Source organism: Carassius carassius, chromosome 39, assembly GCF_963082965.1.
Source record: "Carassius carassius chromosome 39, fCarCar2.1, whole genome shotgun sequence".
Taxonomy (NCBI): domain Eukaryota; kingdom Metazoa; phylum Chordata; class Actinopteri; order Cypriniformes; family Cyprinidae; genus Carassius; species Carassius carassius.
In genome coordinates, this window is record NC_081793.1 from 17,067,682 (window position 1) to 17,095,587 (window position 27,906).

The following is a 27,906-nucleotide window of genomic DNA, read 5'->3' on the forward strand; positions in this document are numbered from 1 at the left end:
GCCTTTTTCTAGCGCGTGAGTGAGTTACTGTATTGTACTGTGAATCTCGGGAGGGGGTCTACAAAAAATCTCCTATTATTACAGAGATCCACTCCCCATATTTAACACATCTTAAGCCAGACTGTTTTTTAACAGGTCGCAGGATTTAGATGTCGTTTTGATTCACATATTTATTTTGTTTTTATTTTAGTTTATGGTTTGGTTTTTTTAACACTCCGGGAGGGCAGAAATGGCGGCCAACATGTACCGGGTCGGAGGTATGTCCGTCTATATTCTGAATTAACGCAAGTCAAAACACAGACTCCACCGCAAGACCCGTCTGGCAGGCAGGGTCTCGTCTTAACGGAATCGACGCAAACGGCCGCTCACTTTTAAACTCTTAACACGTGCAGTGTCCTTGCAAAAGAAAGCTATAACGTGGATGCAGAATATTTTGGGTTGTGATGTGGGTCAGGCCTCTTAAACTATCATAGCCGCACTAGCATATTAGCAAGCGGGCTATGTTGCTAGCTAGCCACATCATAAACAAATAATCATTACTCTATGTAAAACACACGGAAACACGCATATAGAGTCCGTTTCTTTTGGCTTTGATTATACAGGAGAAAAGCGAGTTGTGTTTGCGACCTGGCCATGCCGATTTTTGACGCCGATGTTTTTCTTTGTGATTATTTGTTTCATTTTTTGGCACGTATCCATTAGTTACTGCTCCTCATTCGGCATGCAAGGTAGCAAAGCGAGCTAGCATTTAATAGCAACCCCACACTTCTGCACACTGATTCGCTGAAGCATTGTGAATGTGCACTATTATGAGGGCTATTTGTTGTCAAGCGTCTAATCATAAACACTTCTTTAATATAAAACTGTCGCGTCGTTTGTTTGTGAAATTAGCCGGCTAACTTTACACGCCGCGGAATTTGACATTGTTTCGTGGCGCCGTTAATACAGTGCCTTTAAAACAGAATTTGTAGTTTTAGGAGACTTTCAGTAAATCCACTGCCGTTTGAATGGAGCGTCTATGTATGTGACAAATCATTACATTTCACGGTTCTAATGTGACCCGTGTGTGCTCGGTTATGCAGTAGACACATGTATCGGAATGTGACTAAAATGGCAGAATACGGTTGCTTGCATGAATGAAATGTGTGTTTACAAGCATGCAATTGCGTATTCTTCACTGATTTCTTGCCTTTGATAGAAAGCGTTTTCTATATGTACACCAAACATAAACAATTCATTACTTGGACTCAAGTCAAGACCAAGTCTAAAGTCTTAGACTCATTTTAACTGTATGTTGCAGGGTATTTTTATAAACCGGAACAAGTAGGGTGTTATAAAATGTACTATTTCTCTGAATTTCTTTAATTATCTAAAGATAACTACTATGGGAGGTATTACTTGATTCCAAAGGTAGTTTTAGCTTTAATAACTTGCACTTTATGAATACTTTATTCATTACCCATTATATCATTGAGTGAGAGGGAGACCATTCAACTAAAATACTTTTGGTGAGGCTTTTCTTATCTTAAATGCCCAGTGGTCATTCTGAATATTTTCATTTTCTAGTTAAGTAAATGAATGAATTATGGTAATCAGTTAAATCTGGCCCTATTAGGCTGTATTGTTTTGAACTGTATCTACACCAAGTTTCACATCATGAAAGGTCCCGTATTTGGACAAATTTCCACATTTAGGAAACGTGTTGTGGTGGAAGGTATAGGTAACATACTATTTTAAATATACCAACAATAATGAGTGGCACTGTTTTATGTAATGTGTATCCCATTAAGTCATTTGGTTTTTATATTGATTACAAAATAACCCAGTGTGCAATTCTTCTTTTGCAGATTATGTCTTCTTTGAGAATTCTTCAAGCAACCCTTATCTGATCAGGCGAATAGAGGAGCTGAATAAGGTACATTTCCCTCAGGCCTAGTCTGGGTTAGTGGACACTGGGTGTACTGGTAGGGTGTCGAAAAAACATTGTCATGACATTGATTCAAGAAGCTCAGCCACCTCGCCCAAAGCCAGTTTACTTGCATTTCTGTGTGCTTCTCCCCTCAGTCTGTCATTTCTCCAATACTTGTTTGCTGAGAAACTGTATCTGTGTGAGATACGCAAAGCAGCAGACTGCATCCTGGGGTCCCTTAGAGAAGTAGGCTGTGGTGTGAAGCTGACATCTTTTCCTTTTTTTTTTTTTCTTTTTTTTTGTAAGATGTGTGTATTATGATCAAACAAGATTCAGCTCTTTAAATATTAAATACTGAGGGATTTTAAGTACCCCTGTTATATCAGAACTCAATTTTTTTGTACTCCTCCTTCAATGTCAGCATGCTTCACTGCACAATATTCTCATATGTTAGTCTTCACTTCTTCTGGTGACATGATGTATCTTTTGACATAATTGTCAAAAGAAAGGATTCAGTTGTCCGGCAAATTCAGTTCACTTGAGGTTGTTATTCTACTTTGGCCTTGGCATTCAAACAATCACCCTGTGGCCACTGAGATGCACTCGGTCTACATTATCCTTCTCCCACAATCACTTCTAGATATTGATAGTTCTATGTATTAGTACAAAGGACGCCTTTTGGGATATTGATTGCATACTTAAAGAGAATAAGTAAAATCGAATGTACAGAAAACAAAGTAAGCATTTTTAAGCGTTTTTATGAGAAATATGTGTTCATGAAGTCACATTCTGGCAATGTTGCATACATGGTGAATTGTATTATACTTGTTTAAGAGCTGTCAGTTTGAAATTTTAATTTCGTATCATTAAGTTACAGTATATCATATAATTTTCTAATATTGTTTATTTGCTCAGTTGCAAGTAGATGCATCTCTTTTTGGGTGGGCGATATGACCAAAATCTTATTTCACAATATGAGTTGTTTTATTTCATTTCATTGTTAATGATTATATACATCATTTATCTCCTAATAATAATATATTTCACAATAAAGTTAAAAAAAGATCTAAGATCCAAATAATAATTAAGACCAATTCAATAAAAGATCAACTTTCTTTAAATTTAAATAAATAAAATTTTCTTTTACATTTTATTTTAGGTACAGTAGGTACTATTTGATTAGGAGTACTTAAGAAATGTTTTAATAATATGTAAAAAAGAAAAATAACACCTCTTAGTATTCACTATATGAATTAAATATCCATCTCTTCTTATTAAAACCGCAAAAAGTTATTCAGTTAAGGGCAGTTGGGTTCTTTTTCACAGTTTGTAAATTTTTAAGCACATCCTGCACTTTATTTTCTCTTTCATACAGGTTTCTTTATTGCTGTAATGTGTCAGCAACTTTTAAGCAGTCCTTTGCTGTGTGGATATTTTACATACCGCGATATACCCAACGTAGCAAATCAGTTTTGTATCATTGCCATAATACATATTGTCATACTGCCCAGTCCTAATATATTGTAACTGATTGTATTAGAATTTGTAATTGATTGACAGACATAAATTTGTTTTATTATATTTATTATTATCTTGCTGAACTACTCAGTACCAAATTGAATCTTGTATTTATCAGGCGTAAATTGTCAGATGCTCCTTTTAACCTCCTTTCAACCTGCTGTTGTCATTTTTTCCGATTACTCCTCAGAGGAGTGCAGACACCGCATATGTTGATAAATTCAACACAGCACTGCTGATTAAACATAATAGACTGCAACCTCAGGTTCGAGCGTTTTCAGTATTGATTAACAGACGTGTTAGGTTCACGGTCCCCAGATACTGTGTGAAGTTTCCTCAAGGTGACCTTATTTGTCGCTCCTTTCAGACTGCAAGTGGCAATGTGGAGGCAAAGGTGGTCTGTTTCTACAGGAGAAGGGACATCTCGCAGAGCCTCATTCAGCTGGCTGACAAACACGCAAGTGAGTGAGCACGAGTGTTTTCCAAGGCAATGTGAATGTTATCGTCAAGGAAACCAAGGGCGGTTTGTGACGTGGCATGCATGAGTGGTTATTAGCATGATAATTATAAGTCATTTGAAATTGCTCATTTATATGCGTATGCGTCTGTCTTCTAGAAAGTTAGCAGGAGAGCTGTAATCACTGGAGTACCAGAACCAGATGCCCGTAATTGGGCAGCAGGGCTTTCTGATTTCCTAATGTTTCAGGGGCCCTCAACAAATTTGTCTTGATGAACTGGTCACAATATGACCAGTTTTGCTTGACTCAGTGTTTCGATGTTGACTAAATATAAGACTGTAGGAAAAGGATAAGTGAGATGAATCTGTGGGCTTGATGGCTAAGACCACCACTAGGCTTGATAAATAGCAGAACAGAATGTTGCATGCTTGCATAATACTGTATCATTTCCAATAAAGTAAACAAAGCCGACCTGAATAGTGTTTATGTCTCTGTTTCATTTAGGGACTGTTGGTTAGACGCTAAAACAATCTAGTCAACACTGGCGACCTCTCGTTTCACACTGTTTTCCGACAAGTGCCAAATCAAAAACAGTTGCTGTTATAAAATGGATAGTTCTAGCTCTAAAACAGTAGTACAATTTAAATATTTTTCTATTTTAAATATTTTTGTAAATGTAATTAATTGAATGTTCAGCAGCAGGATATCACATGATCCTTCAGAAATCATTCTATAATGCTAATTTGCTTCTTAAAAACATTTTATTATTATTATTATTATTATTATTGTCAATTTTGAAAACAGTTGTGCTGCTTAATATAATTGTTGAAAGTGTATTGTTGAAGAGTGTAGATTATAGCTAACAGTATACAACTAACCTGTGCTGTCAGAGATATGAGGTGCTACTGTTTTTATTACCAAGTATGTTATGTTGATGGATTTTTTTTCTACAGTTGGACAGTTTTTTCTCTACGGATTGCAGTAAATTACACTTTAATCATTTATGCTGGTCACCGTACAGCACAGTAAACCCCAAATGACAATCAAAAGGCCTTCTTCTTTAACATCTGCTTTGTGTATGCAAAAAGTATGTGCATTCGGCTGATTTGGTTGCTCTCCTCTTTTAATGTGGCCTCTAATGCAAACTGTCTGTAAAGTAAATATGTGTTTTTCTTATTTGTATGCTGCATGTGTGGCCATGTCTTTGAGAAATTAGTAATTCCCTGTGTACAGAGGACCTGGAAGAAGAGAAGGAAAGCCCCGCAGAGCCCGAACACACTGAAAAACAGAAACATCAACTCCGCCACAGAGAGCTTTTCCTTTCCCGCCAGTACGAATCCCTCCCTGCCACACACATCAGGTAAATCCACGCACACAACCTATTGCTTCTAAATATCTGATAGTCCAAAACATGCCATTTAATTCTCAGTTAAAGTAAGATAACAGCCCCCATATAGCACAGCACAACCTCAGCCCACACCAGGCTGTGAGTCAGCATCCATTCTTTAGCTGGACAGTGGCACCCCAGGGCTTTTGTAGCACCTGCTGTGATTCAGGCGATAAATGCATTAGTGGCTAGTAGCCGGGTGGCAGTGGTTATAATCAAAGGGAAGCCTCCTATGAGAAATATTAGTGGTGCTGAGATTTGGAGAGGCCTGCTGTGAAATTGATATCGGCCTCCAAATAAAGTAAATGTCACTCCCTTTCTTCTTTCTTTCTTTGTTTCGTTTTTTCTTTTGGCTTCTGTGATCCATAAATATTGAACAGTCACTGTAGGGGGCTAGCTGGCCTTTACAGGGGATAATGTATTTTGTGTGGAACTGAACACATGTCAAGATTGAGTTCAATTTTATTCTTTTTGTTAGCTTTGTCACCTAATAAAGAAGATTCGTGTGTCAACTTAAATTCTGCATACATATGTCACTAGGGCTGTCACTTTTGAGAAAAATCTAATTTGAACGGATATCGAATATGTATTCGAATATATTCGAATATCTACGTGCCCCCCCCCCCATTATTTTTTACTTAATTACATTTTTACTTAATGGTTGAAACAGCAGGTTATCAACTTAGAATATCAACTTATATGAAGTGCCACTATGCATATCCCACAACATTAGGCTAAATGAAAAAAGAAAAAAAAAAACAGATTCAGAACAGGCACAAACAATAACGTGACAACTTAAACAGCAGCAGGAGTAAGGCATAGGCTATAGCCTAGCCTAATTCATTTCTTAATATTGTGTGCAAGAAACACCAGTCTATCAACTTGATCTGGATTAAGTGCGGCTCTCTTTTTTTATTTACAATGTTCCGCGCGGTGGAGAACACACATTCCCCCCACGTTCACATATCGCGTCTTTTGCATGCTCAAGTTCATTATTTCCAATGTAGGCGCGCGGTATTTATCCTTTGCTGAAATTTCCGCATCTTATTGGAGAGAGCAGGTCATGGTTGCTTAGCAACGGCAGACGCCTCAGGGGCGCAACTGCCCGAGCGCTTTGTAAAAGGAGAAAGCGGCGCACCTAGCGTTTTCCACTCGTTTTTAGGCGCGATATGTGAACGGCTCCTTAAGATGGCAAAGAATAAAATAAAAAACAAACGGTCTAATCATAGACTGTAAAAAATGCACTACACATGGAATTTTAAAACCGGATATTTTATTTATATTTCGATTACGTATATTTCACATCATGTTCGAAAGCATGTTCGAATATCGAATAAAAAGTGACAGCCCTATAAGTCACTGAGTTACTGATATTATATGTGCCAGTGGTCGTTTTTTATGTTAAAATATTGTCTCCTAGGCAGGATTGTCTGTAGGTTTCCAACCAATCACAAATGAGGGAAGTGCTGGGGATGTTTTAGAGGATTTTAAGTATCTCTTGTTTTTAAAATACAGTAACCTCTTCTGTGATAAGCTACTTTGTCCAAAAAGTTGCTGTATATTGATGCATTCTTAAAAAAAAAAAAAAAAAAAAAAAAGTTCAGTCAGTTTAATGTTGTTCGTATTTATTTTTAATGTAGTACACTTTTATTAAGATTGATAATATAAGTAAGTTTTAATAAATTTAAGACTTATTATGAGGCCATCTGGATGAGAACCACTTCCCTAAAATGTCTCTCATTAGAGCACTGAGAAGTCTGATTTGTTTTATTCAGTCAGTTCATTCAGTTGATGCACTACATTTTACAGTATTTTTTGTGTTAAATACTAATACTGTAATTTAACAAAAGGATTGTCATTGAGTGTAGTTAGCTATATTGTATTATCTGGTAGTGTGGGTAATATATTTTAATTACTTAAAGGAATAGTTCACCCAAAGATGCAAATGTAATTTACGTTTTTGCAAACCTGTTTGACTTATTTCATTTGTGGAACACAAAGCCACTGGATACCATTGACTTAAACTGTATTGACAAAAAACACTTCATGATGAATCATATTTTAGTCATGATCACGATATCTCAATTAACTAAACATAATCATCTCTGATATTTGCCCGCTGACAATTTATCCTGAAAATGTTAATTTACATTTCCCATTTGTGTTATCTTACATTGGTAACAAGCCTCCACACGCTTTGTGGTTTCTGTTTCCAGATTTCAAGTGTTTAAGTCCCCAAATACAAACCCAAAATTTGAATAAGTTGATACATTTCCTCCCCAGTAGTTTACTTAAGCTTCTCAACCCAGCAACCATGTGCACACTCTCTCTCTGTAAATAATGGAAAAAGTGCTGATGAGCTAAAAACATGGGTAAACGTGAGTTGGCATTCAGTGATTTTTACTGAGATATTCTGCTCAAATAAAAGTGTAATAGAGCTAGTCTGTTTTCTTTCACACAGTTGTTCATGCTGTCTCTTTAAATTAGTTTCTTGTAGCTTGGGAAGCTTCAGTTTCAAAGTAGCTTTTTTTACTGTGCAGGTTGGATATAGATGTGGCAGTGTCCATGGTTAAACGCTCATTCGGAGGAGCACAGAGTGATTAGCATCAGTTTTCCAATAGCTCCATAATGTTTTGTTCCGAGCTTTTTCATTGTCTGCATCTGTCTCTTATCGGTTTCCTCTCAGTGCCCTTTCTCCTTTAATTTCCTGATTTTATTATAGTCCTCTCACCCCATCTGCTCTTTTCTCACCTTTTCATCTTTGCTCGTCACCATCACACACTCACACATTGGTCTGTAATCTTGCACCTAGTGTCTCCCCCTTCCTCTCCCGTTTTACTGTGCAGTGGATTAGAGGATCTGTGGAGACAGCTGGATGCAGAACATAACGCATGGGGCTGCTGTTTAATCATTTCTTATCTTTTTTCTTCTGGGGTGGTGGAAATAGGGGGAAGTGCAGTGTGGCCCTCCTGAATGAGACCGAAGCCGTGCTCTCCTACCTGGATAAAGAGGTAAACAAGTTCTATCTTTAAATGCTGTTTTGTATATTAATTTGATGTCTTATTTAAGTACTTTTTTTGTCTGCTGCTTTCGCTGTCTCATTCTTTCTCAGGACACATTTTTTTACTCCTTGGTGTACGACCCCACACAGAAGACACTATTGGCTGACAAGGGGGAGATTCGTGTTGGTCCACGATTTCAGGCTGATGTCCCTGAAATGCTACAGGAAGGTTAGTGTGTATTATTTATCATGAATGGCAGTTGAGTTTAAATATTATGAATATTTTGCTGTACTGTTTTTGTCTATGTGATAAAGCTCAAACTAGAGTCTTTGGTGCGAGTACAGTCAGTAAATCAGAATTGTGTATGCTTGGCTGGTGGAGCAAATTTGAAAGTCCAAAGTCCAAAGCAATAACTAATTCATAATTGGTTCTTTACTTCTTTTGTCTGTGTAGCCTTCAAGAATATGACAAGATGTTTCCCCACACAAAGCAACAATTTTGTATTCTTTTAATCAGCATCTTTCACTGTCTGTTGGTCTATTTGATCTGAGCCGTAGGCACTAGTTGGATCCCCATTAGTCTCAGGCACAGACACACACCCATGGACCATTGGCTGAACTTCAAAATTAACACTTCAGGAGTTTCAAAGTCATCATTGGATTGGTTGAATTCTACAGGATTTTTAGGAGACATGTGACGCGTTCTTTAACATTTCGTCTGGAAACAAAGATGCCATGATGCCAAACCCCCTCATGTTCGAAGAAAGCTGTTGTGTTTGCAACTGTGACAAAGAGTGCTCATCAGGATCAAATATATGCTGGATTTTCAAAAGTATGTGAAATATGAAAAGTTTGTAGTATACACTCTTTAAAAAACATCAAACCACACTGTTATTGTGGGTCTCGTAATTTGATGCGGCACAAAACGAAACATGATTGGTTACTTTACCCGTCAGTCATATGGCCAATTGGGTGGTCCTTGGCCATTCAAAGTGGCCAAGGTTCCCAGACTTGAGTCTGACAGTCAGACTGAAGGTCTGGCTATGCGAGACTAGATCCCATTGGTGGTTCTTTGGTTAGCATGTTGAATGCGCTGGTCAGCTTAGTGAAATGGTGCACAAGTACTACTTGAACTACTGTCAGCTGCTGGTATGGAGTTATTTTTTCTCACACAAATGCAGAATGTACATGACTGTAGTTTCTGTGGTGTGTTCAAGCTATACTTCTTGGCTTGAATGTGGGCGACATGATGCAACACCACAGTTAGCTTCTGACGCCACTAGTTCTTTGATGTTGGATTTCAGTTTGATTTAAATTGAGATTCATGGCTTTATTTTTAAGTTATGTTTATGTTTGGGGGCTGGGAGGCGATTTATTTTGGGTTTAAGCTGTAAAGTTTTTTTGCTCTTGAAATAGTGGTCTCATGGGGTTGGTTTGCTTAGTTGCAGTCTCTCAATTTTACAATTAAGGGTTAGGATTGTGAGCACTGGTGCATCAGAAGGACAACTGCACATTTACAGCATCGCCATGTTCACCGGTCAAGTGTGAAATTGCTCTTCTGCCAGTCTGTGACCCCAATATGAGTGTAAATCTGTGACCCTGCTCCTCTCCCACAACTTACTAAAATGTCCAGGCAACAGCTCCCATTATCTGTAATGAGAGGCCAGTGAAAGTGTGAGGAAAGCCCTTTTCAGGTGTTGATTTAGACATGTCCTGCTTTTAGAGGATCTATAACTTTTCCATCTACATTGACCAGATGGATACAGAGTTCTACTTTTTTAAATGATAACTTTACAGTAAGGAAGGACATTTGATCTGAACCTACATATTCTGACCTTCTCATTTTGCATACTTTTTTCACCCAAAAACAATTGACAGTTCAGCATTTACACAATGAACACAAAGGATAAAGTGCCTTGCTCTTCATTCAAATGACAGGCTGGTGGGCTGATGATGATAATGCCTTTCATCATCATCGTTCTTCATGAACTTGCTAAACAGGCTATCTTCCATCATTACCTAATGGCAGGTTCGATTTATGTGTTAACTCCCATCGTTGCCATGGAAACAAATTGCCTGGGTTGTCTTGACAGAATTGTTGGTGGTAGATTTTACCCTCTGGTTTTACACGGCCAGCTCTGATGAATGAATTTTTCTCTTTAGGAGAACCTGATGAAAGAGACCAGTCCAAACTGGAGATGAAGATTTGGGACCCAGATTGTCCGCTGACCAACAAACAGATTGACCAGTTTCTTGTGGTTGCTCGGTATGTTTTAGCAATTCTGTAAATGCAAGTGTCAAACACTGAAATTGATTAATATTACCATGAACTATATATTGATTTTGTTGTTTAAAAAAAAAACAAATTTGGCTTGTCTCTACAGTTTGTTTGATTCTGAATATCCTTTGAGTTTCAATGGTACAATGCTTTTCTCGGCAAGGGTTAGGTCTCTAAAGTCTCTGCATTAAACATTGTGGTTGGCACAAACCATGTTAGTGATCCAAACATTGTTTCTTTATAGCAAAAGGGACAGTATAATTCAAATATACCCAACTGATGTGAGAGCTTGTGAATTAAAATCATATCAGGGAATCTGTATCGCATCACCCTCTCTCAAAACCCAACCTCCCCCACTCTCCATGACTCCATCAGAACAGATCTGTTTTTGGGCTGTGAACTGCCAGTTGAGAACCACTACTGAAGAAGACACTGGAAACTGTGTCAATGAGGAAACCGATGGCATAATTAAATTTGCATGTTGAATCTGGTGATCTGTGTGCAGAGCGGTTGGTACTTTTGCTCGAGCGTTGGACTGCAGCAGCTCCGTCAGACAGCCCAGCTTACACATGAGTGCCGCGGCAGCCTCACGAGACATCACACTGGTACCCATCCCATCAGCACCATCTGTCTCGCTCTATATATCCAGTGGAGATGTAAAAAAAAACCCTGATTAATTCTCTCCCTGTCTGTCTGTCTCACTTTAAGTTTCATGCCATGGACACTCTGCACCGGCACGGCTATGATCTCTCCGGTGCTCTTAGCGTGCTCGTTCCTCAAGGAGGGCCAGTGCTGTGCCGGGATGAGATGGAGGAGTGGAGCTCGTCAGAGGCAAACTTGTTTGAGGAGGCACTGGAGAAGTACGGCAAAGACTTCAATGATATCCGGCAAGATTTTGTGAGTATGCACAGAAAGCAGGGATGGGGGAAGAATTGATTTGATGCATTGCGACTCTTTTTAAAAAAAAAATGATTCTAACACTATTGTTCAAATGTTTGGGGTCGGTAAGAATTTAAAAAATGTTTTTGAAAGAAGTCTGTTATGCTCACCAAGGCTGCATTAATTTAATTAAAAGTACAGTGCAAAATGTTAATATTGTAAAATATTATTAGAATTTAAAATACATTTTAATATGTTTTACTGTGTCATGAATTTTCAGCATCCATTACTCCAGTCTTCAGTGTCACGTGGTGCTTCAGAAATTATTCAGATATAACGATTTGGTGCCCAAGATAATTATTCACGTTGATAACATTTGTGCTGCTTAATATTTTTGTGGATACGGATTCTTTGAAGAAAAGAAAGTTCGAAAGAACAGCATTTGTTTGGAATAGAAATCTTTTGTTACAATGTAAATGTCTTTTCTTTCACTGTTGATCAATTTTATGCTTCCTGGCTTAAAGTATAAATTTTTATAAAAAGAAAAAAAAATCAAACTTTTGAACAGAAGTGTACTCTGGAAAAAACATTACAGATGAGAGTGAATGCAGTGGGCAAAATACAAAGGTCAATTTGAGTGAAAACGCAGTTGAGTAATATTGTGTTTTACAAATATAAATAAATTAGCCTAAATGATATTTCACAATAGCACATGTACGTCTGCAAGATGTCTGTTCAAGATCTGTTGATCTGGAAAGCATCTGCTGTCTACAAATATCTGACAGACGTCTTTCAGATGTCAGTTTTGCACTTTTGAAAATACTTATTTGTATTTATTTTTATTCAGTCACTTCGCAGAACACAATATATCAGCCTTTTCTTAATTTTCATGTACTGCAGCAGGAAATGCACACTAATTGACAACAGAAAATGTATGATTGATATGATCGTATACATGTGTCAGTGCAGCTGTATTATTATGTGAAATGTTTACACTCAATTTTGCTGTGTGCTACTTGGCTACTAAAGATTAAAGATGTCAAGAATAATTTTGGAATTCAGTCGTGAGATGCCTCAAGATTATCACCCCTAGCAGATAGATGTCTTAAAAGGTGCTTTGGGGAAAAGAAGAACCGTTTAAAATGGGTTGTTATATGTGGTACTGTTGGAAAAACAGAAATCACAATTTAGATGAGCAAAGTAGAGAATGACACTTCAACTGAGAGAGTAGCAGCAGAGATGAGGTGATGTGAGGCTGAGAAAAGGGGAGATTGGACCAGCTGAAAGGGTTTGATTTGGAGCATTTTGTTGCTTCTTGACCTAACGGAGCACATTTGAGCCGTTCCATCAGAGACAAGGGTACTTATTTGTATGGGAGCTGGAGTGAGAGCTTTGGTGTTGGGGTGTGAACACAAGGAAAAGTTGTTTTCTATTGCTCTGAGAAATGGGATTTCTTTACTCTGGGGCTTCATTCCTCAAAATGAAATTAAAAAGACCTGCCCTTCTACTAAGCCACTTTGTAGCACACAATAAGAATCACTTGTTCAAGAACACAAACTAGTCCAATAGAGATTGCCAATGTGGGGTGGTTTAAATGGTGCACTGGTTTTATCTTACTCTTTGTTTCCCTTTCGGTTTTAAAGCAGTAATCAATAGTGATTGATTTGTGCTGTGATTAATAGATGGAGAGGTTATTATGTGAGTATAGGAGACCATAAGTCTTAAGTGGACGTCCATGACATGTGGAGTCCCACAAGGCTCAATTCTTGCACCGCTATTGTTTAGTCTGTATATGCTCCCACTAAGTCAAATAATGAGAAAGAACCAAATTACCTAGATTTACCTAGCCTTATCTCCAAATGACTACAGCCCCATTGACTCCCTCTGCCAATGTATTGATGATATTAACAGTTGGATGTGGCAGAACTTTCTTCAGTTAAACAAGGAAAAAACTGAAGTCATTGCATTTGAAAAAAAGATGAAGTTTTCAAGGTGAATGCATACCTTCTGGGGTCAAAGAGCTAAAAATCAAGTCAGGAATCTTGGTGTGGTTCTGGACTTAGTTTCAGTAATCATGTCAAAGCAGTAAATAAATCTGCATACTATCATCTAAAAAAACATTGCAAGAATAAGATGTTTTGTTTCCAGTCAAGACTTGGAGAAACTTGTTCATGCCTGACTTTATCACAAGCAGGGTGGACTATTGTAATGGTTTCCTCACCGACCTTGACAAAAAGACCATTAGACAGCTGCAGCTCATCCAGAACGCTGCTGCCAGGATTCTGACTAGAACCAGAAAATCTGAGCATATCACACCAGTCCTCAGGTCCTTAAACTGGCTTCCAGTTAGATTTAGGATTGATTTTGAAGTACTTTTACTCGTTTATAAATCACACAATGACCTAGGATCTAAATACATTGCAGATATGCTCACTGAATATAAACAGACCACTCAGATCATTAGGATTGAGTCAGTTAGAAATACCAAGGGTTCACACAAAACAAGGGGAGTCCGCCTTTAGTTATTATGCCGCCCGCAGTTGGAATCAGCTTCCAGAAGAGATCAGATGTGCTAAAACATTAGCCACTTTTAAATCTAGACTCGAAACTCATCTGTTTAGCTGTGCATTTATTGAATGAGCACTGTGTGATGTCCGAACTGAGTGCACTGTATTTTATGTATTGCACTGTATTTTATGTAAAATCATTTTCTATATTTCTATCTTAAATTCTTTTTAAGTCCATTTTTAAATAATTTTCAAAGTTTTTATATTCCTTGTTTTATTTTTGTGTTATTTTTTTCATGATTATTTTACTTTCTTTATGTAAAGCACTTTGAACTATCATCGTGTATGACATGTTCTATATAAATAAACTTGCCTTGCCTAGATAGGAGGATTTAAAACATGCAATGTTCAAATATCTAATTGAGCTTGTTTGTTTGATTCTGCATTCATTCTGTACATGTAGTTCTTGACATTTAAATTTCAAGTAGTCTGATTTTTATATTATAATTATTCATAAAATTGCGTTAAACTGTAGTAATTAGCTATCATAATGTTACATTTTTAACACCTTGACAAAGTGCATGTTGTCACATCCCCATATACAGAATGAGGAAAATTACTAAAGATAAAAAAAGAATTGTATAACAAGGGCCACGTTTCTCACTTAATTTTTCAGTTAAACATGTTTGTAATGTAATATTTCTCATTGTTTTATAAAACTTTGTTTTATTTGGTTAAAGCGTTAAGCGTTTGGTTAATTTTGTTTTAAACACAACTTAAGCATAACAGTTAAGAAGATTGTAAAGCATGGATTCATGGAAAAGAACTGTAATCTAATGATTTCCATCCTTATTCCTTACCGGGTTCAAAAACCGAAAAAAAAAGGCAAAGAAACCAGCCACTAAAAATACATCACATCACCTCAGGATGTTAATCTAAATGTTCTTCATAACACCAGCTGTCAGCACAGAACACCTCTGTGTTCATTTTTATACTCTGCTCACCCTCGCATAGATGCGGGCCAAAAGTGGGGGCTCGGCCAGCTTTATATTAAGATTTTTAAAAACCCATCTCATTCACGTTTCCTTGCACTCAGCAGGTGCTCATGAATAATCATGTGCGTCTGCATGTGATTCTAGACATATCACGCTTAAATTCTGACCCCTTAAAGATTGAAGACAAGAGCTGTATCTTCAGTGAGACACTGGTTTGTGACGTCTTAAATAACCTGTGTTTTATTTCAGCTTCCTTGGAAGTCGCTGACCAGCATCATTGAGTATTATTACATGTGGAAAACCACAGACAGATATGTTCAGCAGGTGAGCAGTGTTTTAGTATAAATAGTTGAAGAAGCTATGCTATACTTTAATAAATTAACTTGAATTAAATCTCTTTCTCTGTTTGCTGTGTTTGATCTCACTTAAAGCTTAATATTATAATTCTGTGCAGAAACGACTGAAGGCATCTGAAGCAGAGAGCAAACTGAAGCAAGTCTACATCCCTACATAGTGAGTTTTAGCATCTGTTAAATATCAGCTTTTCCCAGATCTGTGTACCATTCACATGATTCAGATAGCCTTTTATATTCGGATCAGTCTCAGCTGCATCTCCAGTGACCATGTTTATAAATCCTCCTGTAAAAGATTATATTGTGAAATCTAATTAGCTTTTTGCCTCACAGCAACAAACCCAATCCTAACCAGATCTCCGTCAGTAATGGCAAAATGGCAACTGTGAACGGTGCAGCGGGCACAGGCAGTTTCCACACAGCCGGAGGCGGTCGTGCATGCGAGAGCTGCTTTGGTGAGTAAAGACCCTCTTCGCCTAATTCGAGTCAACCCAGCCGTCCAGTCAATTTCACTGTTTCACCCAGAGGACATGTCACACCTCCTGTAATCAGTGGGACTGGATACTGCAGTTTCACCCTTTTATCTTCCAATAAGATCAGTCAAAGCTGCCACATCAAAATCTGTGTGATCAGCAATGATTAGTCTGGATCAATATTGCTTTTTTGTAATGAACTCACAGTGGGGAGCATAACGGTAATTTCATTCCTCTCAACGCCTAATTCTATCATTGTGTTGGACATTGCTTTATATTTGTCTTTAGTTTGCAATTACATTTTCATGAAGGCTGAGTGTTCCTTTAGACAGACTTAGTTATGCAGAATTAATTGAATAGGAAGGAGATTTTCCTGAACAAGAATATGACACATCAGGCATAATTAGACCTTGTAGTGCACTTCTGGGTCACTCATTTATTCTTCTATGTTTACAGCCGTACAGTCTGCTCAGTGGTACTCGTGGGGTCCTCCTAACATGCAGTGTCGCCTATGTGTGTCCTGCTGGATGTATTGGAAAAAGTATGGTGGCCTGAAGATGCCAAGCAGAGCTGAGGGGGCAGAGGAAAAAACGCCGCCAAGCCCTGCACCCAATGCAAGTACTATTCTGACATTTTGGATCTGCATTGAGGCACATTTTTGTTTTTTTATGAATAATTTAATTCCACAAGGATGCATTAAATTGTTCTGAAGTGACAGTAGTGACATTTATAAAATCACTGTTATTTGAAACAATGCCCTTCTTTTAAACTTTCTGTAACACTTTTATATAGGGAGCATTTCTTACTGTTATCTAGTTGCTTATTATTTACATATTGGGTGTTTATTAGTACTTAGAATGCACATGAGCTGCATGACCATATTCTCCATTCCTTATCCTACCCAGTACCTAAACTTTCTATTCGTAAAAGAATACTTAAAATGTTTACGATAAGAAATTCTACTGTTGTTCAGTATTGAATTAAATTAAATTATGCATGGTTAAAAATGTATTCAAAGGAACGAACATTAACCTAAATTAAAAATAGTATTAAAAAAAGACTTTTCATTGCCTGCATATTTTCTCTGTTGGATTTAATTAATGTTATTGAAAAGTGTTATCATTGTACCAATGTCATTTAAAAAAACAAAAACATTGTGAGATTAAAAATTTTACATTAAAAACACATTGTGATTGGCACAAACCTATCATCCTGGATGTGAATAAACAGTGGTCAAGGAGACATCAGGTCTCGTCTCAAAACTTTAAGAAAGCCGTGATATTCTCTTTCACTTTCTGCTGTTTTCCCACCATACCTTTTTATTTTGATTTGTTTTTCTTATATTAATCCTTCATTTTTTTCATTGTCTGTCCCTTCATAGGAGTTGCGTTCTCGTGGCCATGGCGCCCGTCAGTCTTCCCACATGGTTCCGATAAGGAACAGCGGCAGTCCCAAATCCTCCACTAAGACTAAGCAGGCGTTCCTCTTGCAGGCCACACGCCTCACCAAGCTGGCGCGTCACATGTGCCGCGATCTCATCAGACTGCGCCAGGCCGCGCGCCGTCCATTTGTGCCCATTAACTGTGGTGCCATAAAGGCGGAGTGTAAGAGCTCTTTAAATTCCTAACTTCAGCCTCCCGTGCAAACACACACAACCACCCACACTGTCCCACCCGCTCTGTTCCCCGACCACACCTGTCCACATCTTGCTGTCATTCCTCCCATCCATCTTGTCTTGTACTGTTTTTATTATTATTATTATTATTATTATTATTATAATTATTATTATATTTTATTATATTTTTGGTTTTTGTATTCTCCCCACCCCATTTCCAATAAAGACTGCCTGTCCTCCATATTTTGTGTTTCAATCATCTTTTCATTTCAAATTGAACACCCCCCTCCCCACACTTGTTGACTTGGGTTAAGGATTTTATGATGTTTAAAGGGAACATAAGCACATTTTTTAGCACTTCTCTCAGTTTGTTGAAGAGAGTTTTGTATGCACACATCACACACACACAAAGACTTAAAAGATGCCCTGTTATGCCTGATTCATCGTACATTGTAAATTTACTTGACATGCATATCGTAGCCTGAGCCTTATATTTATTAAAAGATTCAATGGGGAGACTTGAAAGACTTTGCCTAAAGAAAGCTATATTTTGCAAACTGATGTACTTAAATGACTAAGGGTACTGGTTTAAAGTTACAGATTTTTGTTTTTGCTGAAAGTCTTCTTATAAGTTGTTTTGGTTTTGTATCTTTTCTTCTCTAAATCTAATTTCCTACACTCCTCTTGTAGTGTTTTGATTAAATTGGCACCACCATTGAAAGGGAATGGGATATATTTTTGTGTATTTTGGGAGGATTTTAGGACTATACATTTGGTCTTAGAGTTGGATTTGCAGAGTATGGGATTTTAGTGTGTAAAGTCAAAAACGTATATATATTTTGTGTGTAAATATTGTAAATTTGTGAATAGTCACTCTTAGACTGGACAAAAAAAAAGACTTCATGGCTTTTAAAGTCTAGAGTGAATGACACTAGTTTGTGGTGTTCTCAGTACAGTTGGTTTAGGCAGAAGGATTATTTCGCTATTGCACAGAACAAACTAACCCTCTAATGTCAGTCTGTGATCTTTCTTTAATTTTAGTTAATTTCCAAAAGATTATACCCAAAACTGCTTGATCAAACCTAAACATAGTACAGTTAGTGCTAGGAAATACACTCATTCAACATGTACATGTATAACTTGAAGCTTTTGGCTTTTTTAAATTTAAATTTTTACTGACCCATTATAAAGTGTGCATTTTATTTTTTAACTGATATCAAATGAATTATTAGGGTTAATTACATCAACAGAAGAAAAAAAATATCATAGTGGTGTGTGCCAAGATTTACAGTTCAAATACTATCCCCGTCAGAAAAATGTAAAGAAGTATGTACCTTCTAAGTGTGGATTATAATTTTTGTTGTTACCACTGAACTGCCTCTGAATACAGTTTCATCACTGATTGTATAGAGAACATTAATGTCCCTAAGGGAAGAATATGTCTTTATTTTATTGTAGCAGACTGCTTTACAAAACAATATTTCATGAGGTATTGTGTGGAATAGCTAAATGAATTATTACATGTCCAACCGATCAATCATTTGGTAGCTAAAGTTGACAGGCAGTTCAGAGGCATGTAATGAGATGATGAAGTGTTGTTAAAGTAATTTTTCTATTGTGCTTTTCAGTAATGCCAGGATGATGGACTATCAGTCTCATTTTAGGTGCAGTTTATGATCTAATTAATTAGATGTTCAATAAGTTGGAAAGCGGTGTTTACGAAATATTGAGTCATGCAGTTGGAACAAGGGTAGACATAAATTCCCTAATGTGTTTGTTATTCTGATCTGAAGTTTGTTCTCTTAAGAGTTTGCACACAAGTCTGTAATTTGTCAAAAGCCCAATTTAAAATGTTGAGGAAGTAGGTCAATAGCAGTAATTGATTAGCACTTTGTGTCTTGGGAAGTGTTAGGTTGGCACAGAAAAGAGAAATGGCCCTAGACCAGCAGTTTTAAAGGGAATGATCTGCAATGATGGCAATAATTTAAGATTTCTTGGGTTCTTAAATGATTTGTTTTATTATTTTCCGTGGAGTGCATGTGAGTTGATTTTAATTAATGAAACGCTGAGTTGCAATGAAAGGGAACGATGCATCTCATATTTTGCCGTCATTTTTCAAATACATCACAAACTCAAAACTGCCGAATATGCAACACAGTTTTAAACAAGCCCAAAGATGAGGTTACAGATCCTGGTAGCCAGGCCAGCTGTTTCCTCCTGACAGGCACTTGTAAATAGGTCACTTTTACAGAGAGTCGATTCCAAAGACCTGCTCTGCATCTATACATTTATACATCACATTTATTCACTTAGCTGACGCTTTTGACGCTGGAGCAACTAGGGGTTAAGTGTCTTGCTCAGGAACACATTGGTGTCTCACAGTGGATTCGAACCCGGGTCTCTCACACCAAAGACACGTGTCTTATCCACTGCGCTAGCACCACCCCATATCCAATCAATATGGATCTATCCAATCAAAAGTTTTTCCACTCAGTTTTTGCATTGCCCCCATTCCCATCAAGTGAAACCTCCATTCTATGCTTCCATTCCACCTCTGTCTCCATCCCAAACACGTCTGTATGTATCCCCAGCCATAAGAAGTTGTTCTGACGTGTCCTGAAGCACGTAGGACCCTGGTGGGGGCCGCATGCTCTTTGGTTTTTGTCTCTCTCTTTTAATTTCCTTTGTGTGAATGTCTTGTGGGCAACCAAAACACAAATAAAACCATGGCTGAAACCATCCTATCTGAGTCCTTGTAGTTTCATGTGTCTCGTGTACCTGTCCATCACTCTGTTTTGCACGCACACCGACAGGCCAAGCAGAGTAGCAATCCTGTGACCTCTCAAACAGCATGAACTCCAATCCTGCCTTGCCTTCACGCACACACTCATAAGAAGTCACTGTGAATGCAACATTGCATTTGTTTTCCTCTTTCCAACCTCATTCAACATGCTAGCTAACAAGGTTATGTTCATTATCTTGCCTGCCCATCAGAGATTGTGCATGTTAATCATGAAATAATCAGGTTTAGTGCATTGAAATGTGGCATACAAAATTACACTATGAATCATGAGAGTTTAATAAAACACATTGGCAACAATGAGGATTCAAAGGTGAAGAAAACAGTTAGTTATGCACATAAAAGTCAAAGAAACTGCTATTTTAGCACTTCCCCAAAGGCACAGGTTCATTCAGTTGAATGGATTTTGTGTCTGTAGATAATGCATCACCCAGTTCAGCGATGTTTTTTTCTCCACATTCGATGTATTGTTGAAGAGGTAATGAATTGGAGTTATATCGGTACATCTTCAAGACAGCTTCTCTCCAGGTTTGCCAAGTCAACAAGAAGAACTGCTTGAAGAGAATGGCTTTAAACAACTTGCACTCCTCTGGAGTTTTAATGAATTTTAAAACGAACCAAAGAAAGTTGGAGTGATTTTAATGAGTTCACTGTGGTCAGATCAATGTTCTGGAGTTCAGCGGGAAGAAATATGTTCACTAGGGCCTAAAGAACGAACCGAGCAGTAAATGAGATTTGACTCTGCTTGCTGCTCCCATGAAAATCGTTGTCTAGTCAGAAAAATTAGTCACCGCAGGGTTGGTGTATCACCACGACATCCATCAAGCCGGCCTGTTCGGAATGCCTCATGTTGGTGTCTAAGTGTGAATGTCTCTGTCTTGCTCTTTGACTTGCTTCTATCTCCGTTTGTCTGTTCTGTACTCCCGGTCGATGAATAGATATGATCCGGGTGTCAGAGGGCATGACAGGGCGACCTATGAAGCCCAAATCTTCCCCGAGGAGCACCCTGACCAGCATCTTGCAGTATCTTGGTAAGCCACACAACATTAGAACTGCCTCCATTGAGTTGTAACCCTCAGATCACTGTGAATATTCTGTTATTTCAGAGACTCGTCCGCCAACCCATGTTCAACGGCCTCATCGCACCCCTGGCCTACAGGTGCAGCCCCCACGACGCCTACTTTCATCTCTTCCCAGTCATGGCCCACATGGCATGTTGGGAAAACGTAGCTATCATCACCACAGCAGGATTGAATCTGCAGAAAGGAGAGCCAGTGCTCCAGGACAAGGTGGGTTTACAGTTAAAATACATAGCACTCTTAAAAATAATAGTTCCAAAAAGGGGGTTTTGTCAGTGATGCTATAGAAGAAATAGTATAACCTTTTCAGGTTCTTCAAAGAACGCTGTTTTGACACAATCTTTATTCACTTTCAAAAATAAAGCTTCCAAAAGAAGGGTTTTGCAGTGCTTTTTGGTTCCTCAAAGAACATGCAAACAGTTCTTAAAAGAACCATTGTTTTTTTTAAGTGTGAAGAACATGTTAATAATCTAAAGAACCTCCTGATGTTAATAATCTAACCACACTTCTTTTTTTTGTAGAAAATCCAGCCCATATTGTGGGACCCATTCTGGTAAGTAACAATGACTTGATACACTGATATCACTGGTTTAGACTAGAGCAGCTAGGTCTCATATATTATTAGTGTCGTTTTCATCAGGACTGGAAGACAATGACTTTCTAGCATTTGTGTTGCTGAGAGTGAGAGATTCTATCTTATAACATATTCAAATGCAGATACTGTTGGTGCTGTGAATTGGTTCATGTGACAGCTTCAATCTCCAGCCTCAGAGGTTTCTCACAGATTATTGCGGCTGGGTGAGATGGAAATGAGAAGTGAGAGACAGCAAACAAACACAAAGCCGCTCACTGTTCATCAATGAGATGAATAATGTAAATATAGTGGATGGATCTTCACCTTATTTTTGCCCTATCATTTCTAAAACTGAAGTAGATTAAAAATTGCTTTATTGTTTATCTCTATACATATTATTTGCGTCTTGTGGGACCAAACAAATGTATAGATCCCGGGTTGAGTTTGAAGCTAGGACATCAATATAAGAATACTGCACACTGTGTGTGTGTGTGTGCTGCTTGTGATTTAAAATTTATTACAAGTCTGTTATTTGGGGAGTAACTAAGCTAGTGAGAAAGACCAACAAGGTTATAATAATAACCAGCCACTGGTAAATTATTCTGTTTACTACGTGACTACTACTACTAAAAAATCTTAATTGTTGTATTTTACCTTTCACTAAGAAAAATGATCAATTTCAAAAGAAAAAAAACCTGAAACCTATAGCAACACTAATTTAATATATGTGAATTGTTTTTTGACAAGGTGCTCTTCCAACTTATGATTTTTATTTGTAATTTTTTTTTCTTATTGCACTTGAGACTCCTGAGCTTCTATGCATCTATGCCTGTTTTATGCTCGGTATAAAATGAATACTGAAGTCTTCTGAGGGCATATAGTCAGTCAGTAACTCTTTTACAAGAGGTTTGCAAAAGTGCATTAATGGCCAGAAGTATTTTGAAATATTTTTGAGATTCCCATCTCCTTCCCTCTTTTAGCAGCATAATGGAAGCGGCACTGGTGCCTCCAACCTCCGTGGCAGTGGCCTGATGCTCCGCAAGAGACGACCTAACTGGATCGATGCTCCCGATGACAGCTTCTTCCTGGTTTCCCGAGAGACGAGGTGTGCAAACTGACCTCGATATCCATTTTGCCAGTTTTCCCATGGCATCGCATTGCTCAAAAAAACAAACTGGGACACGGAAATACACTTTTGAGCATGATCATTTGGTTAGGTTTGGTTAGCTTATTTGGTTAGGCCTGTACATAACCTAGAGACAAATTTAATAGAAAACAGCAGGGCAGACACACTCCATGTCAAAAAGCAGTCCTTACCTTGTTCTTCCATGATTGGCACCTGCAGAGATTATCCCCTGAGATGGTTTGACACATCTGATTAAGTTTCCATCATTTTGATTCAACCTTCATCTAAGAGTGACTGATCTTGGTGACAAGGATTGGCACATGTGTAATTACTGCATTGGTCATACCCAGTGACAGTGGCGGGTGAGAGGGTCTAAGCTGGAGTTGTCAGTGTAGGAAATGCGCGAGTCAATCTCGGATGTCAGGGACAATTTTTCAAAAACTGAGATCCTATAATTAACAATACCCATGATCCCATTAATCTGTGGTGGCATGGAGAGACAACAACAAAAAAGTATGATTTTTGATGCAGATTGAGGTTAGTTTTAATCCAGAGAGATGAGACTCCACAGGTAACTCAACACTTCACAAACACACACACTACCGGTCAAAAGTTTGAACACACAAAACTTTTTATGTATTTATTCTTTAGATTTTAAGGATTCTCATAATCCTTAAACCCGTTATGCTTAAATGCTTGAAAATAGCATCACTTTTTTAATCTTGTTTTATTTAATTATTGTTTATTATTTTGCTTCGTTTTGCTTTTTTTTTAGTTTAGTTTTTAATTTAATTTAGTTTTAATTTAATTTAGTTTGTGTCCAAACTTTTGATCACCAGTGTACTTGTCTCACTTCCTTGCAGAGTTATGCAGACCTTTTTTTATTCCCTGATAACAATGTAGAGTCTTAGCAACATTTATCAGTAGAGTTGTTCGGCAGAGTTATTTAGACTGGAGATGGTCTCCACAGCCATCCTCCATCATTTTGCAGTAATATGTGGAAAAGATTAACTTATTATTTGCTGGTAATTCTCAGTCAACTGAAAAGCAATATGAAAGGATTAGGAGCTGCAGACATTAAAGGCTCACTTTACCAAATATGTAAGACTGCATGAATTTAACACATCCACAATGCTAATGAAATCCCTGTTTTCTGTTGGAGTTTACAGTAGGCTGGATGTGAAATGTTTCTTAAGTTCTAGTTAGATTGTAATTAAATTAAAGTTCAAATGAATTGCAAATGAAGATGTTATTTGGAGCAGTGGGAATTGGACACATGATTTGCCCTGTTGTTTCATGGATCAAAATGTTTTTGACTATTTTTAGTGACTCTTTGCTTGTCTCGTTTTGTTGCTGCAGCTGTTAGACACCTGAACATGGTAAGATAACATGCACCGCACACCAAGCCTAAACCACATTACCTGTGGAGTCTTGCAAAATGTATAAAATGTATGACCGAAAGAGACATTCGATTAACACCCTTCTGGTGGCTTTTGACGCCTCAACCTGCAAAATGTGTTTTTATGCTTAATGTAGATCAGACAGACAGAAGTCAGATAGTCATAATAGTTCACCCACAGCAGCAAGGGATTGGTTTTAATATCTTTGGCATTGAGGAGTAGGCGTGAGCTGGAGCTTGAAGAAAAATGCCTCGCCACAGCAGCCATATCCATATGAGCTATGACTTGCACAGCTCCCTATGGCCTCCAGCACTGGAGCAGATTCTAGGCTAATTTAAGCCCCCCTGCTCTGAAAAATTAGCCTTTAACTAGGCAAGAGGCCCAGGGACAAATGAGATCTGGTCTGGGGCTCAGCCTGGTTTACACCAAACTGGCAGGAGTCTCTCTGGCTGAAATGGTACTCTAATGTTTGAGTTGATGTTAAAATAGATAGCAAATACATTACATTTGAATGTTTCTCATTCTGGACTATTTGTAGAATTAAAAGTTTGCTGTTGCTTTGCAAAAGAATGAATCAAATCCATCAGTGGTAAACGCATAAAACCTAATCATAGTCATATCAATGCTCTATGGTGGTGATGAATGTATTTGTGTTAATGTTGCGTGATTTATAATGTAAACACATGTGCTATAAATGCAAGCACACATACTGTACACAGAACATTCTAGCATATCATCATTCATTTGTTGTTCTTTCATTATCGCCAATCTAATCTTAGGGCTGTCCCCTGTGGATGCCTGTTGCCCTCATTCATTTTGCTTGAATATTAGACCCAGGCAATTCTTTCATTTCTCTTTGTTATATGGACCTGATCATGAATAGAGCATTATTTATGTCACTAAGCCATGTTGATTAATGTTATTTTGCTTAAAGGGTTACTCCACCCCAAAATGAACATTTTGTCATTAATCACTTACCCCCATGTCATTCCAAACCTATGAAAGCTTTGTTTGCATTCAGAGCACAATTTAAGATATTTTGGATGAAAACCGGGAGGCTTGTGACTGTCCCATAGACTGCCAAGTAAATTACACTGTCAAGGTCCAGAAAAGTATGAAAGACATTGTCAGAATAGTCCATCTGCAATCAGTGGTTTAACTGTAACTTTATGAAGCGACGACTATACTTTTTGCACGTAAAAAAAACTAAAATAACGACTTTATTCAACAATTCGTCTCCTCTGTGTCTCTTCACATCACTGTAGCGCCATTTTGGAGAAATGGCAAAATTTTGTTTTCTTTGCATACAAAAAGTATAGTAATCTCTTTATAAAGTTACGGTTGAACCACTGATGGCAGATGGACTATTCTGACGATGTCTTTCATACTTTTCTGGACCTTGACAGTGTAATTTACTTGGCAGTCTATGGGACAGTCACAAGCCTCCCGGTTTTCATCCAAAATATCTTAAATTATGTTCCGAAGATGAATATGGGTATGGAATGACATGGCGGTAAGTGATTAATGACAAAATATTCATTTTGGGGTGGATTATCTCTTTAATAACAACAATCTCTTGTATCTGCAATATTTCGAGGTAAACACAATTGTACTATGTGGTTCACACAGGAAAACCAAAACTGTACAGTTTCAATTTAAATTCCTTTCTTGATATTTTATATGCAAGTTAATGTGATCATTCACCCCTCACATTGCAAAGCTTGCAAAATATCTTAACGCTTGCTAGTTGTTCTTGTGTTTTTCCTGTCACAATATTTTAGAAACATCCTGTCGCACACAAATTATTGCACAGCACAGGGGATTCCATGATACTTACATTCTAAATTATTGCAATGACTAGTTACAGTTGTACCTTAATAATTTAAAATATATATTCAGTACCATATATATTTTAAATATTTAATAATTAATAAACTACTCTGTTCAAAAGTTTAGCTTGGTGAGATATTTAAGAGTTGTTGAAAGAAGTCTCTCATGCCCACTAAGGCAGCATTTGATCAAAAATAAAGTAATATTGTGAATATTATTACAATTTAAGACAATTAAGAAAATGTGTATAAAATGTTATTTATTCCTTTGATGGAATTTTTTTTCAGGATCATTACTCTAGTCTTCAGTGTCACATGATCCTTCAGAAATCATTCTAATGTTAATATTTTGCTGCTGTTATTTAGCAAATTTAAAAAAATATAATAAACTACCAGGTCTGTTAAATTAGATTTCAAGGATAATAATACTATTTTTTTTTCTTATATCTTGCATTGCTATATCAATTATAGTAAAAATACATACATTTATCCAGTTCCATCAAAAATCATACCAAAAAAAAAAGTACAATTTGTGTACTGTTAAATGTAAGTTTTGAAAGATTACATTCTTGAAGACAATGATATGTTGTGTTTTATCTTCCTGTTCCTCTCAGGAAAGCCAGAAGGCTGCTCTCCCGTTCACAGTTACGGAGAGCATGTAGACAGCCATGTGAGCAGATCAGCCTGCGCAGGGTCCCCCAGGGGCCAGCGCAGGTGCCTGTCCTGGCACCCCCTCACCCCAGTTTACGGATGCGAGGCCCAATCGTCATCCACGACTGACCCACGTCTGAATTGTTCCCTCAGCCTGTTCTGTCACTTTCTCGTTTGCTTCATATCTCTGCACTGCACAGGCAACAAACCACTAAGACACACAACTTATTCTGTATATTCGACTTCTTCTTGAACTTTCGCTTCCTCTTCAGGACAAAAGGCTCACAGTAATAAAGCACTTAGCTAATAACCCCCTCTAAAATGATGCTTGTATATTCAGAATGCTCTTGGACAGCAGCCTGAAGCCCTTGTTTTCAGTATCTTTCCAAGAACTGATTGCTCATTAAGTTTCAATACAAACACTTTTACCATTCAGCAACTTATAACATTAGCTCTAAGCACTTGTTTGATGAGAATCTATGGCTTTGGGAACTAAACTTACAGGGTTCCACAAGTGGCCATGCCACAAATGTGTATCATGTACAGATCAATGCTGACCACTCAACAGACTCTTTTGGGAAGTGTTAGTGTACTCTTTGTAAATTCAGTTAGCTCTGCATTGAATGATTTCCTTTATTTATCTGTGTCCTCTGTGCGTATCATGACAAGTACAAGTTTGTGAGCTGGTTTTATATTGTGTTAATAATCGAGGACTGGATTGTATGTTGAGTAACTGGCTATTAGGTGGTCTTAACTGAAAGCATGTTCAATAGATTCTTTTAGCTGGAGATGTTGTAATGATTTGTGGAGTCTTTGCAACTCTTAAATATTCATTCAGGACTTTAAGGTTCTGTTCCCCTGGACAATGAAGACTCTTTCAGATGCCAGTAATACCCTTTGGATGTTTTTAAGGAAGAAAATCATTGGCTTTTTTTAATTCAAAGGGCAATGTGACAGCATGTGACAGTAAATAATAAGTTATTTTGTTTTCTATGCCTCATACATTTCTGTTGTATTTCATTGTGTGTCACACATTTACTGGAAAATGCTAAATAAAAAAAAAAGCGCAGGACA

The 27,906-nt window shown here is 37.6% G+C and overlaps 1 protein-coding gene across 2 annotated transcripts; it reads left to right on the forward strand.

The window, feature by feature from the left end:
* LOC132121518 (metastasis-associated protein MTA3-like) lies at positions 1–27,906 on the forward strand. Of its 2 annotated transcripts, XM_059531001.1 has the most exons (19): positions 1–257; positions 1,848–1,915; positions 3,795–3,888; positions 5,119–5,245; positions 8,220–8,283; positions 8,385–8,502; positions 10,437–10,539; positions 11,057–11,156; positions 11,260–11,448; positions 15,182–15,256; positions 15,387–15,445; positions 15,619–15,740; positions 16,215–16,372; positions 17,140–17,362; positions 21,112–21,204; positions 21,280–21,462; positions 21,774–21,805; positions 22,807–22,931; positions 26,796–27,906. In XM_059531001.1, the coding sequence occupies exons 1-19, from the start codon at positions 230–232 to the stop codon at positions 26,959–26,961; spliced, it is 2,127 nt and encodes a 708-aa protein (XP_059386984.1). In that variant the 5' UTR covers positions 1–229; the 3' UTR covers positions 26,962–27,906. The 2 variants fall into 2 exon arrangements, with proteins under 2 accessions (XP_059386984.1, XP_059386983.1); XM_059531000.1 differs by lacking the exons at positions 21,112–21,204; positions 21,280–21,462; positions 21,774–21,805; positions 22,807–22,931; positions 26,796–27,906 and having other exon boundaries at positions 7–257; positions 16,215–16,376; positions 17,140–17,616.